This window comes from Orbicella faveolata, unplaced genomic scaffold (assembly GCF_042242905.1).
Source record: "Orbicella faveolata isolate gen_17 unplaced genomic scaffold, um_ofav_v1 contig_12, whole genome shotgun sequence".
NCBI lineage: Eukaryota > Metazoa > Cnidaria > Anthozoa > Scleractinia > Merulinidae > Orbicella > Orbicella faveolata.
This window is the reverse complement of record NW_028301539.1, coordinates 25,363,670-25,377,131: the sequence shown is the minus strand read 5'-3', so window position 1 is coordinate 25,377,131 and position 13,462 is coordinate 25,363,670. Positions and strand designations below refer to the sequence as shown.

At 35.4% G+C, this 13,462-nt stretch overlaps 1 protein-coding gene across 3 annotated transcripts in view; it reads left to right on the top strand.

The window, feature by feature from the left end:
* The window catches only part of LOC110045995 (nucleoporin NUP188-like), a 39,608-nt gene that overhangs the window by 2,152 nt on the left and 23,994 nt on the right, over positions 1-13,462 (top strand). For 2 of the 3 annotated variants that reach the window (XM_089282975.1, XM_089282974.1), the window contains exons 3-22: positions 793-866; positions 1,495-1,579; positions 1,752-1,832; positions 3,093-3,137; positions 3,474-3,566; positions 3,880-3,936; positions 4,375-4,443; positions 5,064-5,114; positions 5,376-5,462; positions 6,092-6,168; positions 6,817-6,888; positions 6,988-7,030; positions 7,256-7,363; positions 8,660-8,752; positions 9,712-9,801; positions 10,005-10,070; positions 10,753-10,799; positions 11,249-11,321; positions 11,661-11,790; positions 12,247-12,318. In XM_089282975.1, the coding sequence (XP_089139101.1) occupies positions 793-866; positions 1,495-1,579; positions 1,752-1,832; positions 3,093-3,137; positions 3,474-3,566; positions 3,880-3,936; positions 4,375-4,443; positions 5,064-5,114; positions 5,376-5,462; positions 6,092-6,168; positions 6,817-6,888; positions 6,988-7,030; positions 7,256-7,363; positions 8,660-8,752; positions 9,712-9,801; positions 10,005-10,070; positions 10,753-10,799; positions 11,249-11,321; positions 11,661-11,790; positions 12,247-12,318 (1,513 nt within the window). The remainder of the gene's footprint in view (positions 1-792; positions 867-1,494; positions 1,580-1,751; positions 1,833-3,092; positions 3,138-3,473; positions 3,567-3,879; positions 3,937-4,374; positions 4,444-5,063; positions 5,115-5,375; positions 5,463-6,091; positions 6,169-6,816; positions 6,889-6,987; positions 7,031-7,255; positions 7,364-8,659; positions 8,753-9,711; positions 9,802-10,004; positions 10,071-10,752; positions 10,800-11,248; positions 11,322-11,660; positions 11,791-12,246; positions 12,319-13,462) is intronic. The other variant, XM_089282976.1, reaches the window with a different exon arrangement.

Below are 13,462 nucleotides of genomic sequence, written 5' to 3'. Positions count from 1 at the left end.
AGACTTGTAAATATGTGTCACTAGTATAGATTAAAAACAAAAAAAACTTTATTTCATAGTGTGAAAGTTTGAATTGTTTGGAGTGCTCAAGTCATTCCTAAGTTACCATTTAAGTGTGATTATAAAATATTAAAAACTCAAGCAAGAGTTTATAATGAAGATAGTCTGAACCTTTGGTTTTTGACATTTGTGGTGTCACTTGTAAATCGATGGAGCTATTTGAAGGCATGTACATTTGAATTATTATAACCATTGTAAAAGATTTATTGAAAGTGAAAGCCAATCAATTTAAAAAGACTGAATGTTAACTGTGATCAACCCACAACACTGTTGCAATAATATAGTACTTTTTCATTGTGATCAGAAACTATTTCATTTGATCATCAATCATTCCAATAAAAGCATATTTGAATCAACATTAGGTAGTTCTTTCACTGAATGGGACTTCAATTTACTTGGTGGTTCAAGGAAAATGTTATTAATAATACAGTTAGATAATAACAAGATTATTATTTATTATTAATTAATTATTAATTTATGCATATATTTTGGCGATTAAAATTTTTCACTGGCAACTAAACCTGAACAGTCAGTGGCCAAATGGCCACTAAGGAAAAAAGTTAACTTGGAGGGTTGCACGTGCATGTTGATAGACTGAAGAACTGCTAAGCCTAAGATGTTTAGTAAACCAGCTACTGTTTGACAATTTCAAGAGCCTTTTCAGCAACATGTGAAATATGCCAACACATACGAATGTTTACTAGAGATTCTTGTGGTTGTTTTGTTTTTTAGGATCAAATAGCGGAGGAACTAAAGCAGAAGAAGGATCGTCTGCTGCAGGGGACTGGGTACTACAAGGAACCAAAGTATGATTACATACATGTGTTATTGATTTTGTCGACTCTCTACAATGCATCTTATTGATTCTCAGCATGAATCCTAAGTAAGATGTAGACCAAAAACACAATAATTATTAGTCTCGGGATAAAACATGGAAAATGCTTAATGGGTGATTTTAATTTTGCAAGACTTCTTCTGATCCTGTACTATGAGGGTCTTGAAATTTGTGTCGTACAATGTACAAATGTACAATGCAAATTTGCACAGCAATAATTTGTCCTTGCGAGAACAGTCAGTAACAAGTCAACCACTTCCATCCTTGGTTTATACAGTCTGTATCTTGTGTCACATTGCAGAACGTGTATACGGCTGAATCATCTAAAAATACCTTTGTTATTATTGAACCAAAATTGCTTGATTTACCGAGGTTATGATGATACAGTACTTTTGGTATTAAATAAACTGCCTCATTCACTGTAAATGTACATGTACATCTGTAGGCATCTGACAAAATTCATTTTCATTTTTAAGGATTTATTGCTACCCAAAAGGTTTATATTTATTTATAATTTCTTGCTGTTTGTATCTTTTCACAAATTATGTATTAAAGTTTTACAAACGGATCAAATAGTACAATATCTTAATTGTTTTTAGCACCCAATCAGCTGAAACTCTTCAAAAGTCTCCAAATATTAAACCAAAGAGGAAGGAGTTTGTAACAAAAGTCAGCAAATTTTTGGTGAGTCTATGCTCAATGCTACAACTAAAATGTGTTGCCGAGTTTGTAAGGGTCCCTTATGACATTGTTTTCACTGTTGTGCTTGAATGTGTGTGGACTTGTTCAGTGCCCTCTTTATACATGTACAATGGATATCTATTTTCTAATGTGATTCATCATCCGTACACTGTAGAATCTTGATGAATGGCAGAGTTTGCAGTTGTTTGGCAGCTATTTGGAGAATGACTTTAGAGGCTCTAAACAACAGCTGCTGGTTTGTATTAAAACAGTCATTGATTATAATGAATACATACATGTAGTGAATATGTTATTAACCGCGCGGCCATGGGCCGAGCGCGGTTCTAGGTTTACCCGTGGTTTATTTTTTTTTTTTTGTCGGTGACCAGACGCAGACCTCCGCTCGGCCAAACTTTGAGTCACGGAACGTGTGATGTTTTTCCGCCAGAAGCTGTTAAAACATAAATACACGGACAATTTTACGGATATTGTTTTCTTTTTTGTGGGTAAAATATATTTTCTTTCCGTTTTATCAAAGCGTTGGATTTAAAGGGAATAATAAATACGGTGAAAAAAGGTATTACGTCAACCATGGAATGCGCTGACGTTGCAGCTTTCACTTTCGCTACGTGACAAATAAGATCGTGTTTACTTTGCAAGTTTATTTCGCCAGAAGCGACGGTCATTAATTTATTTGTAATTTTGCGAGTATTTCTTGTGGTTTTAGGCAAATGAAGTAAATCCTTTGACTGTTTCATCGCAGCAAGTTCATAGTTCGGAAGGAAAATTAAATATTTGCAAGCCAAGCAAAGAACGTGTCAGAACGTGCAAAGATTACGTCATTGATAGGGAAATAACCACCGTCCTAAAGATAGCCGTAGATAACGCAATTCTTGAATTATGTGACTTGTGTGACTTCTTTGCTAACCCTTAACTCAAGGGAAAAAAACAATTAAATTTAATTGTGGCTTTAAAGAAAGAAAGCGGTTTGTAATAGTGTTCGTATCTTCATGCCCATACATATCCCGAAGAAAGTTCCAGATTAAGACTATTGCGTCATCGGAGATGTCACAACGGCTACGACTGATGGTGCAATAATAGAGTGTGTGTTGATCAAGTGATGTGATGTCTACAGTAATCAATGAATCATCAAAGATTGCTTTGGAATATGGACTGCGTTGCGACTGTAGTACTAAGAAAACAGTTAAATTTTAAAAGCGCGGTTATAAGATCTAACAGATCTTCTTGTTTTACATGTAACGGTCATTTCACTAGCATGTGCTAGTGAAATGTTTCTGTTATTGTTATTGTCTGTTATTGTTTCACTTGCAGAAACAATAACAGAACCAATGTTTCCCCAATGCTGACCTCATGCTTCTCATTTACCTCTGTCATTTATTTTTAATAATGTAATTGAATCTACAATCTTTGATTTTTGTATCTTTTCATGCTTGTTACCTGTATATTACATGTATGACTGTATATCTTTATTTTTTTTACAATGTAATTAACCCAGAATATGTTAAAACATGAGGCTCAAACTGAGGGACTTTTATTAAAGGTGTGTTAAAGAAAAATATGAATTTAATTGTTTCAGTAATGTTACAGATACATGTTTGGTTATTGACCTGTATTTAACAGAATTTAAATAAAGAGAAGAAAAAGGTAAAATATGCACACAGCCTACACATACAAACATGGATTAGGTTTTTGAAGATCTTACAGTGTAGCATTTGATAGTTTTCTGGAGTTTACTTTTTTTCAATATAAATATAAATATAATTATCCCTACTATAGTCAAAAACCCAATATTACTGTAACTACAACAGATACATCCCATTGTTACATGTTAGGTATTGTCATTTTGACATAATAAATTATTTTCTCCTCTGTTCAGATAATGGAGTACTACTTTGAAGAACGTCTTCACATTTTACAGTGTGTTAAGTTTTTGTTAAGTTACTGGCAAGACCCGAGGCATCCATATAGAGTAGGTCCACCATTTTTTAATTCAGATAATTTTCCATTCAGTAATAGTTATGAAACAGATTTGTCAACATTTTGTTAATTAATAATGTGCATGAACCACAAAGTCATCTAAAAGAACATTTTAATGCAGCATTTAAATGATTGCTGTATTCAATTACATGTATGGAAAAAAGTGTTTATAAATTTAATATTTGAAGTGTACAATCCTGGTTATAACGTTGGTTACTATAAATTACTGTTAAAAACTATTAGATTGCCCAGGGTTGATTAGCTTTTTCTCTTATTTTAATTTTCACACTTTCATCTGTCATTAGGAGGAGTTTGCAGATTGCATCGAAGCCATGCAAGAAAAGGATGTCATGATTATTAAGGTGTTACATTTTTCATTTTGACATTATCACTGCACTGTCCTTTTTGCATTGTTTATTGAGTTTGGATATGTCATACATTCACACACATAGTTATTGTTCAGTACTGTACTGTACATGTATCTGTCACTTAGTACATAACATTTGAATGGGTGAAGAGAGGCCGAGCTGGAACTACAACACGTATCAGAGTGGTTTCTAATTGAGTGCTGTAAAACCAAAACCAAGCCAACTACAGTACTAGCAATTAGACTACTCAGCCAATCTTAAACTGTTAGTAGTAAAACTAAAACCAAAATAATTGCCTGATTACTTTTGACACTCAGTTGAAAACCACTCTAATGGTAACTTGCTGTTTCTCAGCTTTGTGTCTGTTTCACTCTGAGGGAAGTTCAGAATCATACTGTAACATATTTTTTGACATCCACAATCTTGTTGTAGATCACAGATCAGTACAAGAGTTGCTGTTGTGCCAAAGTTCCTTTACAGGACACCTTAGGGGCATCACTAGTGAGTTACATGTACATGTATCTTCAGTTCATTGAGAGAAGGTTACAGTGGCTGCTCTGGATGAATGTTTCCAGCATTCTATCATATATCCCATTTTCTGATTTTCTATGCCGCTCACTATTTTGTTTTACGCTGTAGATAGTGAGTAGCATAGCAGTGTGCAAACTGGCAGCTCCTTCTCTGCATTTTTGAAGTGTCTGTGAAAGGATTTACACCTGCTGCCTTGATCTTCACAACCGTATCAAACAAGCAAGTTTACCCCGTTAGTCCTGTAACATCAAGGACCCGTCAAGCACATTCATTTGTCTGTACATGTACATGTAACAGGTGTTACATGTTCAGGCCTTTAATTAGTGCCCTTTCACATGACAGAAGTCTCGAGCTCATAGTCTAATTGTTAAATTAAAACATCCAGGGACATGTGGGAGAGTTCAAAAAAACTGTGTAAACACTTGCATGTTCCCACAGCATTTCTCCTTCTCCAAAACTTCCACATCTTGTAAACACCAAAAACATTTTCAATTTCTTACATTGTAACTTATGTTAGTGATGTTCTGTACCTGTAGTTGTAATTTGGAAGATAAAATAATGAACAATTCCCTTTATGTTTGTTTATATAGCATCTAAAGACAAAATGCTCCAGATGGGCTCTACAGTATTTGAGAGAACAGGTACGTACATGTAAAACACCTCTGCAATTGACACTTACGTTAACTTTGTCTCTTGTTTGTATGTATAAACCAGTTGATTTTATTAAATACATTGCCTCTTAGCATTGATATGAGACTAAGCTCAATCCAGGGTGTAGTGCTGAGCCATTAGACCACCTCCCCCCCCCCCCCCCCAACAACACACACACTTAAATAACAAGTACAGTACATGTACAGTATGTTAAATAATTTTAATAAAACATTTTTTGTCAATGGATACAGATGCTGCTCTTGGAAATCATGCTTCTTTATTATAAAGAGTTTGTTGTTCCAGCCAAGTCCTTGCTGGAGTTGGCAAAGCTATTTCAGGTACTGAGAAACAGAGCCAGAACCGAAAGATATTTGGATTAAGTTGTTTCATTTTATAGTAAAATATTATTAATAGCTTCAGACTGTTGTGACAAACTGGATTTGACTTTTCTGTGTCAGAGTACAGAGCATAGAAATGATGCTAATTTTCCTGAGAGTGGTGTAAAATGTTCAGAAACCATTCTTTTTATGGTAAAGCAACTACAGTGTTAGGGTATGCATTATCCACAAATAAAAGAGCATATTTCCTCACAAGACACGGGTACACATGTATAAAACAGACATAATGCTTAATTACCTGAGTAATGTTCTGGCATGGCAATGATTAGAGACAAGAGCACTTAAGAAAGAGCAAAAAATATTTCCCTTGAAGTACAACTGCAGTATACAATATGCAGGGGGATTGGCTTTTTTTTGTCTCATTCTTCTCTTGTCACTTTGTGATGCGATTTACAGTACTATTGATAATTTTCCAGGGAAATAAAATTCTTAAAATTTTCTTTGTAAATTGGCACATGATTCCTTGAAGAAGCTCAAAGTACTTAAAGAATAAGTTACATGTAGTGAGAGTAAGGCATTACTGATATAGACGAATAAACTATTGACTGATTGTGTTTTGCACAATTTAGAGCCAGGGGTTTGGAACGAAGCAGGTCAACAGACATCTGTTTGAAGGACAAGCTGAGGTTCTGCTTCCTCATATCAGGTACCTCTGTAAAGAAAACCTCAGGGACCTGCATGATGCTTTGCTTACACAGTGATCTAAGTAATAGGGGTTTTCTGGAAATACCAGTGACTGATTTGAGCCATATAGAAATAAATATAGCTACATGTACTTAACTAAACCTAATAACCTTCAGTTGATAATATATCTGTACATGTAGAATCATGCTCATATTATTCCATGAAGCAGTTAGAGTTGGGTAATAATTCAGTGTTACTCTCTGACATCATAGATTTTGCAATGTTGCCTGATCTGAGACTTTTGGTGGGAACAGTTTGATTATTAGATGTTATGTGCCCTGAAAGTACTTGTAGCCAATGAGAGAGCATACTGCAGGGCTTGAAAAAAATGTGAATTCCAGCTTGCCCGGGTTTGGACAATATTATGATGTTGCCTTGGAGAAGTCTTAGTCAGCGTTTGAAAAAAACTTATTGAGCAATGAATTCCAGGCAAGTTGGCAGACAACATGCCTGGGCCCTTATCCATTGGGCAAGTGAGAATGGAAAGTTACTTGCCCGGCAGGAAAATCTTCTTGTCCCAGATGACTGGATGGCACTTTTTAAAGCCCTGACACTGTCAAGGAAAAATTTCCAGCTATATAAAATGAAATTGTATTGTTCTGTATTGCAGCCATCTTCAGGTGTTGATTCTGATAGTTTCTTTGGACCTAGAGAGTTTAAGAAAGCTGATACAAGAAGATAGGTTCGTAAAAGTTAAAAGTTTACCTACATGTGCAATACATTTGAATTGTTACTAGTATTGGGAATGTAATTTTATATATTTTTCTTCTCTATAAACAAGTTGTGCAGAGCATCATCTTCTTCAAGAAAAGGACACATTAAAGGTGAAGAATTTGTGTTGATTGTTTATAACCTAGTTGACAAAACCGTTGTATAGTGTTTATCAGAAGCATATCACCTCAACGAGGTGATATGCTTCTGTGTTTATACATTGCTGTTTTTAGCACTTTTAACAATGATAAAATCCTAGAATATTTGATTAAATGATTTTAACACAAAAATTGAAACTACATGTACTTGACATTGATACTGAATTAGTCCTTTCTTAGGCCCTGGATAATTTATTTATTAGCTGGGGTGATCAGCCACACCATGGACCTGTCATGCTGGCCTGGGCAGTATTCAGATATGTTACTATGGAGGCCTCTCAGGAACTGGTAAATTGAATGGCAATCCACCAATAGGGTTAAAGAGTTTGTCACTTTTATTTTGAGCCAATATGCAAGTGTTACAGTTTTAGCTGGCCAGTGAAGAATTGAAAGCAGGGTCCGAAATTAACTTTTTTCGGCAGGGGCCAACTGGTGACTGAAATTTTTTTTCAGGCGCCAAATGGAAAAATGTGGTTGCCAAAAAGTGTCAATAAAATTTTTCCTTTGCAGCAAAACACAAACCACGGTCACCACGGGCTTACCAGCAAAATATTTGCAATCGATGTAATCAGGAATCAAACCAGTGCTGAAATCATCTTTTGACCACTTTGACAGATCTACATTTCCACCTTTTGACGCCCAGAGAATATCTAAATCTTCATCTAATTTCTTCGTGGATGTTCCGTCTCCACCTTGTAATAAATTACGGAAAGATTTCAGAACATCTTTGGACACCACATCGCCTGGATAACTATTCATGGCGAAAGAACGCACGTGGCCTTTTGCGCCCACAATACGTATGTTATGGGAAACCACTGAAAAAACATGGTAGCGAAGCTTTGCACAGATCGTTGCTGTGAGACGTTGTGGTAGATTTATAATAACAGGAAAATCGGTTTTATACTTCAAAAGCAGCGGAAAGGTAAAAAGGAAGTGGTCAATTGGCGGGTGGCTTTGAATTTTATTTCAACTGATTTGGCTGACAATCAAAGTTATTGTTTGTCTAATTATCGTGGCATGAAATAGTTAATCGCCCACTGGCGACCAGTTGTGAAATTTAGGTCGCCAGTGCAAAATTTTCAGTTGCATTGACGACCAGGAAAGCGCAATTTTGGACCCTGGAAAGTTCACTGTTTATGCTTTCGGCTCACTTACATTGAAGCTGAACAATGCACAACTGGTCTTGGGATATTCACTGTAGAAAGCTCTGAGTGACAAGGTGCCTGAAGTATTAACATCATGCAAATTTTGAATTACTTAAACAACAAGGACATTGCTAGAATTGACTTTCATCTAGTGAGCAAAGTGCAAATTTGGAACATATGATTGGGTTACTTGATGCGTGACGTTTTCTAATTGACAATTGCTCTTAATTAGCAAATGAGTACAGAATATAATAACAATGACTGGGACACATGTACAAAAATGTTTGCTTTGGTTGGAATGCACAGATCCAAATTTACTTTACAAATATGCTCAAATTTGTATTTTCAGAAAGATTTAATTTTTAGTTATAGTATCATTGAACATTATGCTGAAGTTTTTGAGTTCTTATGAGTTATCTTTTTCCCTTTGTTTTTCCAGTTTGTCCGAAGGATTGGCAGTAAGGCACTGCAATGCTCTGTGTTTCAATATTTACTAGGACTGTTGAAAAGTGAGGAATTCTCTAGAAGCACTGTAAGTTATAAATGTTTTGAACTGGTAACCGGTTTACAGCAGTGTGTCCCATAAGCGATCTTACATGCAACATTCTTAAGAATCCCAATGGCTGGAGAGGTAAGACCACAGCTGTCAACTTGCATTGTGTGGTCAAGGAATTAAACTCTGCACTTGTCCAGTAGTGGTAATGTGGAGGGCTGCAAAACTCAGGACCTTGAGCTATATTATAACACCACTGCCGTAAACCCTGGAGGCATTCTTTATCTATGTAAAATGGATTTATTTAAACAGGATGAGATGAAGTGTGTGGTCATAGGCATACATGTGCAGTTGTATAGATGTTCTGGGGAGTATTTGGCATGTATGTTGCAGGTCAAAATGAAGGTCCGGTTAAAATAATTTTAACCTAGTTTGATTCTTAATTTCCTTTGTCTTCTAACCCTAATTATTCATGATCCATGAATAATTAGGGTTAAGAGACAAAGGAATTTCATTTTAACCTGAATTTTATTTTGACCTACAACGTATACATGTAACATGCACTGGGTGACTTGATTTGCTGCAGACCAGGACGTGGCTACTGGTCATGTAATTATGTTTTTCCATAGGATTCATGTGTGGGGCCATATGGTGGTAAAATAAATAAATATTATAATTATATTTATTATAAGATATATAAAAAATTATTATAATATATGTTTTACAATATTACTATATGAAAATAATGTGGAAAGTGAACTGATCAGCATGACACAAGTGTGGGACAAAGAAAAGATCTGAGTCCCTGACAGGAATTGAACCCATGACCTCCCGAACAATGGGTGGGCACTCTATCCAATGAGCTATGAGAACTCATGGAGAGCAAGGTCATTTAACTGAGTTCATATGTGAATTCAGTTAAATAAATGTCATGATAAATTTGATATGCTCATCTCTGCTCAGTGTATGTTTCTCATTGCTATCTGTTATTTTTTCAGCCGGTGTCAAATACTTGCAAGAGCCTTATATATGGCTTGATGGTGATTGTATTAGCACTTTTTGATGAAGACACATTAGGGGAATTACAGGTATAACAATACTAGAGGTAACATTTTGATTGCAATATTGTTTGTGTTTTTGACACCTGTCCATTTTATCTATTTGAATTAGGCCACCCTTTGTAAGGAAAAGAAAAGAACAAAGAACGAAACAAAACAAAAGAAGAATTGTTTGCTTCTCATGTCATTACCATTCATTGTGTTTTGATGTTGTGTGATTTTACTCGTTTCAGCTCTTGGTTTCTGTTTTATCACAAGCTCTCACTGAGAAAGGCCTCTGTGTAGACTTTTGGGATTCAGTATGTATTCAATACTTTTTGATTTACATCTTGTGTAGTAAATGAACCATGACCTAGTTATTACAATACTGCATTAGGTTTGAAGTTTGGTTGCTGACCTTGTCCCTCTAAACGTTACCAGGAAGAAATGGTACACTGTGTATGTGAAGGCAAGCTTACAGAATATTGTGGATAACTTTCAGCAAGTGTCAGTGTAGTTATATGTTTCATGTCTTCATACCTTGAAAAAGACCTCAATAAAGACTGCCTGGACAAACAAATTGTCTTATTAGTAAACTCTCCATTTAATGTTTACATTTACAAAACATGCAGATTATGAGCCAGTTTGTGAGAGTTTTCCTTGAATGAACTGTCAATACTTGGCACAGCCAAATTCACTCTGGCTCCTAGAAAATGAGGCTGAGTAGTTTAATAACTGTTTTAGTAAATGCTGTAAAGGATTGCAATCCAAAACCTACAGTCTTTTAATGTGTTTTAAGGCCTGAAATCAAGAATAAGTGTTTTAAGTGCAATACATGTACAGTACCTTTGTTTCCTATCAGAGAATAGACCACAGAGGAACTACATGTACCAATCAGATTTGTAGATTTCCAGTAGGGCATGTTGAGTGTCTATGGATTAAATTAGATTGTCAATAGTCTGGAAGTCACTGTACAAATCTTGGCCTCTTGTTTTATTTCAGGACTTGCATACCGGAGCTGGCCTTCTTTTAAATTCTGCAAGAAGCTGGTGAGTTTAGACTATAAACAATATGGTTGAAAGCATCCAAGTTGATCAGTTAGAAAATGATTAATTAAAACACAACTTCTTTACAAGCAAGAAATATGACAAGAATGAAGAAAATTAACAAAATACTGTTAGTGAATCAGTGATGGAACTTGCATTGCCTTAATGTTTAACTAAGTTTTCAGTAGTCGTACCATTGAGAGAAATGTAAAGGCTTCCAATATGTCAGAGGCATGGTGGTATAATATATTAGGGCACTGGACTGTGGATCCAGCAGTCCAGTTCAGTTTGTAGCCCCAGTAGGGGTCACTGTGTTGTGTTTGTGGGCCAGACACTTTTATTTGGTTTCACAATCATGAATGCCTGGCATTACCCAGAGCTGTGGATGTATCCAGCAAAAAGAAATGAATGGCAACAAAGAATAGTTATCCTCTGTAATATCTCCTATTTAGGTTTCCACTTCAGTTCCATCCATTTCTGAAACTTCTCAAATCTCTGGCGGGAGATGAAGATTCTGCTGGAAAGGTTTTTGGTTACATTTTTTTTCTGGTAGAATTTGAATAGAAATTTGTATAGCAAAGTTAGAAATTAGTCTACTTTGAACTGGTTTGTTATTTTCTAGCTAATTACTTTATTTTGTAACTGGCAATTATTCTTAAACAAGTTACATTTAATAAATACTGTCATAACTACAGTGTAGTTGTTGTTTTAGTTGCTATTTTTTTTAAAAAAAGGCAACTTAACTCACATGTACATGATTGCATTTTCTAAGTTGATGATTTCTTTTTAATTGCTACATGTACTTTGCTCATAGCTGAGGCACTGATTTTTGGCAAATACTAATCTGTCTGTTTGTATACATAGGTGTATGATTACTTGGATTGTGTGACGTCATATACAGAGCTTCTAAGAGAGAACCAGCTAAGTGATGTAGACTGCTCTGGTGATAACAAGATCTGGAAGATTGTTACTCCAAGACTTCTCTACAAGAATGGTGAGAATCGAAATGCATATGCAAAAACAAAAGGTTTAAAGAAGTACTACTGAACATTCGTTAAGTTTCTGTTTGTGAGCCAATCTTGATTTCCATGGAATGGTACTTGAATGTGTGGCAGATAATGTACACGTAGCAAAAATGGCTGATAGCCAAAATATGCCATTAATTTTGTTAGGGGTACATTTGTGCATTTGGGAAGGAAATGTTGTGCCATACATCACAGGTATTAGAGGCTTGAGAGTAGAGAATTTGCTCTTCTCAAGGTAATCTCAAGTACTGGAAAAGACCCTGAGAATTTTCCTCTGAGCGTCAGCCATAAACAGGAAAATGGGGAATTGCATCAAGCAAAATAATTTCAACAATGGTGCAGTGTTTCACAAAACAAAATGCTCTTTCTGTCACCTGATGTTTTTTACATGAACTTAATATATATACATTTTTTTCATTTCTCAGTGTTAAGCCCAGATTCTAAAGAGCTGGTAATGCCCATTGGTACACTGGGAAAAGTTGCTCCAACAGCTGAAGGTACATGTAAAATGTTAACATCATGTTGCAAGTAAACACAGTGGGATCCCAATTTTTTGTAGTTCGAAAAAATCTGGGGGCTTGAAAAATTCAGGATAATTTCTCCTAGCTTTTCAGCCAAAAGACATTATTGTTTTGATAACCAGGAAGTGGGAAAAATTGATGGTTACAAAAAATTGGGATTCCACTGTAGTTTTGTGTATTACTTAAGAAATAGAAAACATGTACCGTGTTTCTATTGAGTTATAGAAACAAGAGTGGAAGTTTGGGTGAATGAGAAATGCTGTGGGTACACAGGCCGTAGGCGAGTGTTTCCACAGCTTTTTTCGAGTTCTCCCAAACTTTCACGAATGTTTCTATAACTTGATAGAAACACGGAGAACATGTTTTCTATTTCTTTTTTTTTTTTATTTCCTTTCCATCATGGTGTGACATGACGGAAAAAAGGAAAACTTGTTGACTTTGATTATCAAAATGTAAATTCTCTTCGCTCGTGCCATCATTATGTCAACAGCTCTTGCTAGTACTGTGTTTCTATCAAGTTATAGAAACACGATTTTTAACTAATCAGCACACATGATATTATCTTCTTAGGGCTGTTTTCTAAAGGATATTAATTGCAGGCAAAATAGAGGCTTCTGAGTGTAATTTTATTAGTTTTAATTTAGTCCTATCATGTTTGTTGCAGCAGATCATAGAGATCATATTAGACACAAGTGTAGCAGGAAATCTCCTTAGGCGTTTACTGTAGGCTTTGCATGAGATGACAGTTTATCCACCAAACATTAGTCAGTCTCCTATATGTTCAGGGATAATCTACTAACTTTAGTTAATAATTATTACACGAGCGTGTATTGGATATGAGATAATAAATAGCCAACATGGCATGTAGCGCTGAGCTGGCTGTAATCATCTTATATCCAACAAGTGCAAGTGGAATAATTGTTTTATTAGAAATGCTCCAAAAATATAGATATTACACTAAAATAAATTAAAAATTAAAATTCCCCAAACTTTTTTGCATAAGCTTACCATATTTGTTGAGCATGGTTTAATTACTCATGTAACATGATGGCTTCTAAGCCAATGAAAACTCTTGATACAGTTATAAGTTAAATATCATGTGAGATGTGGGCAATAATTT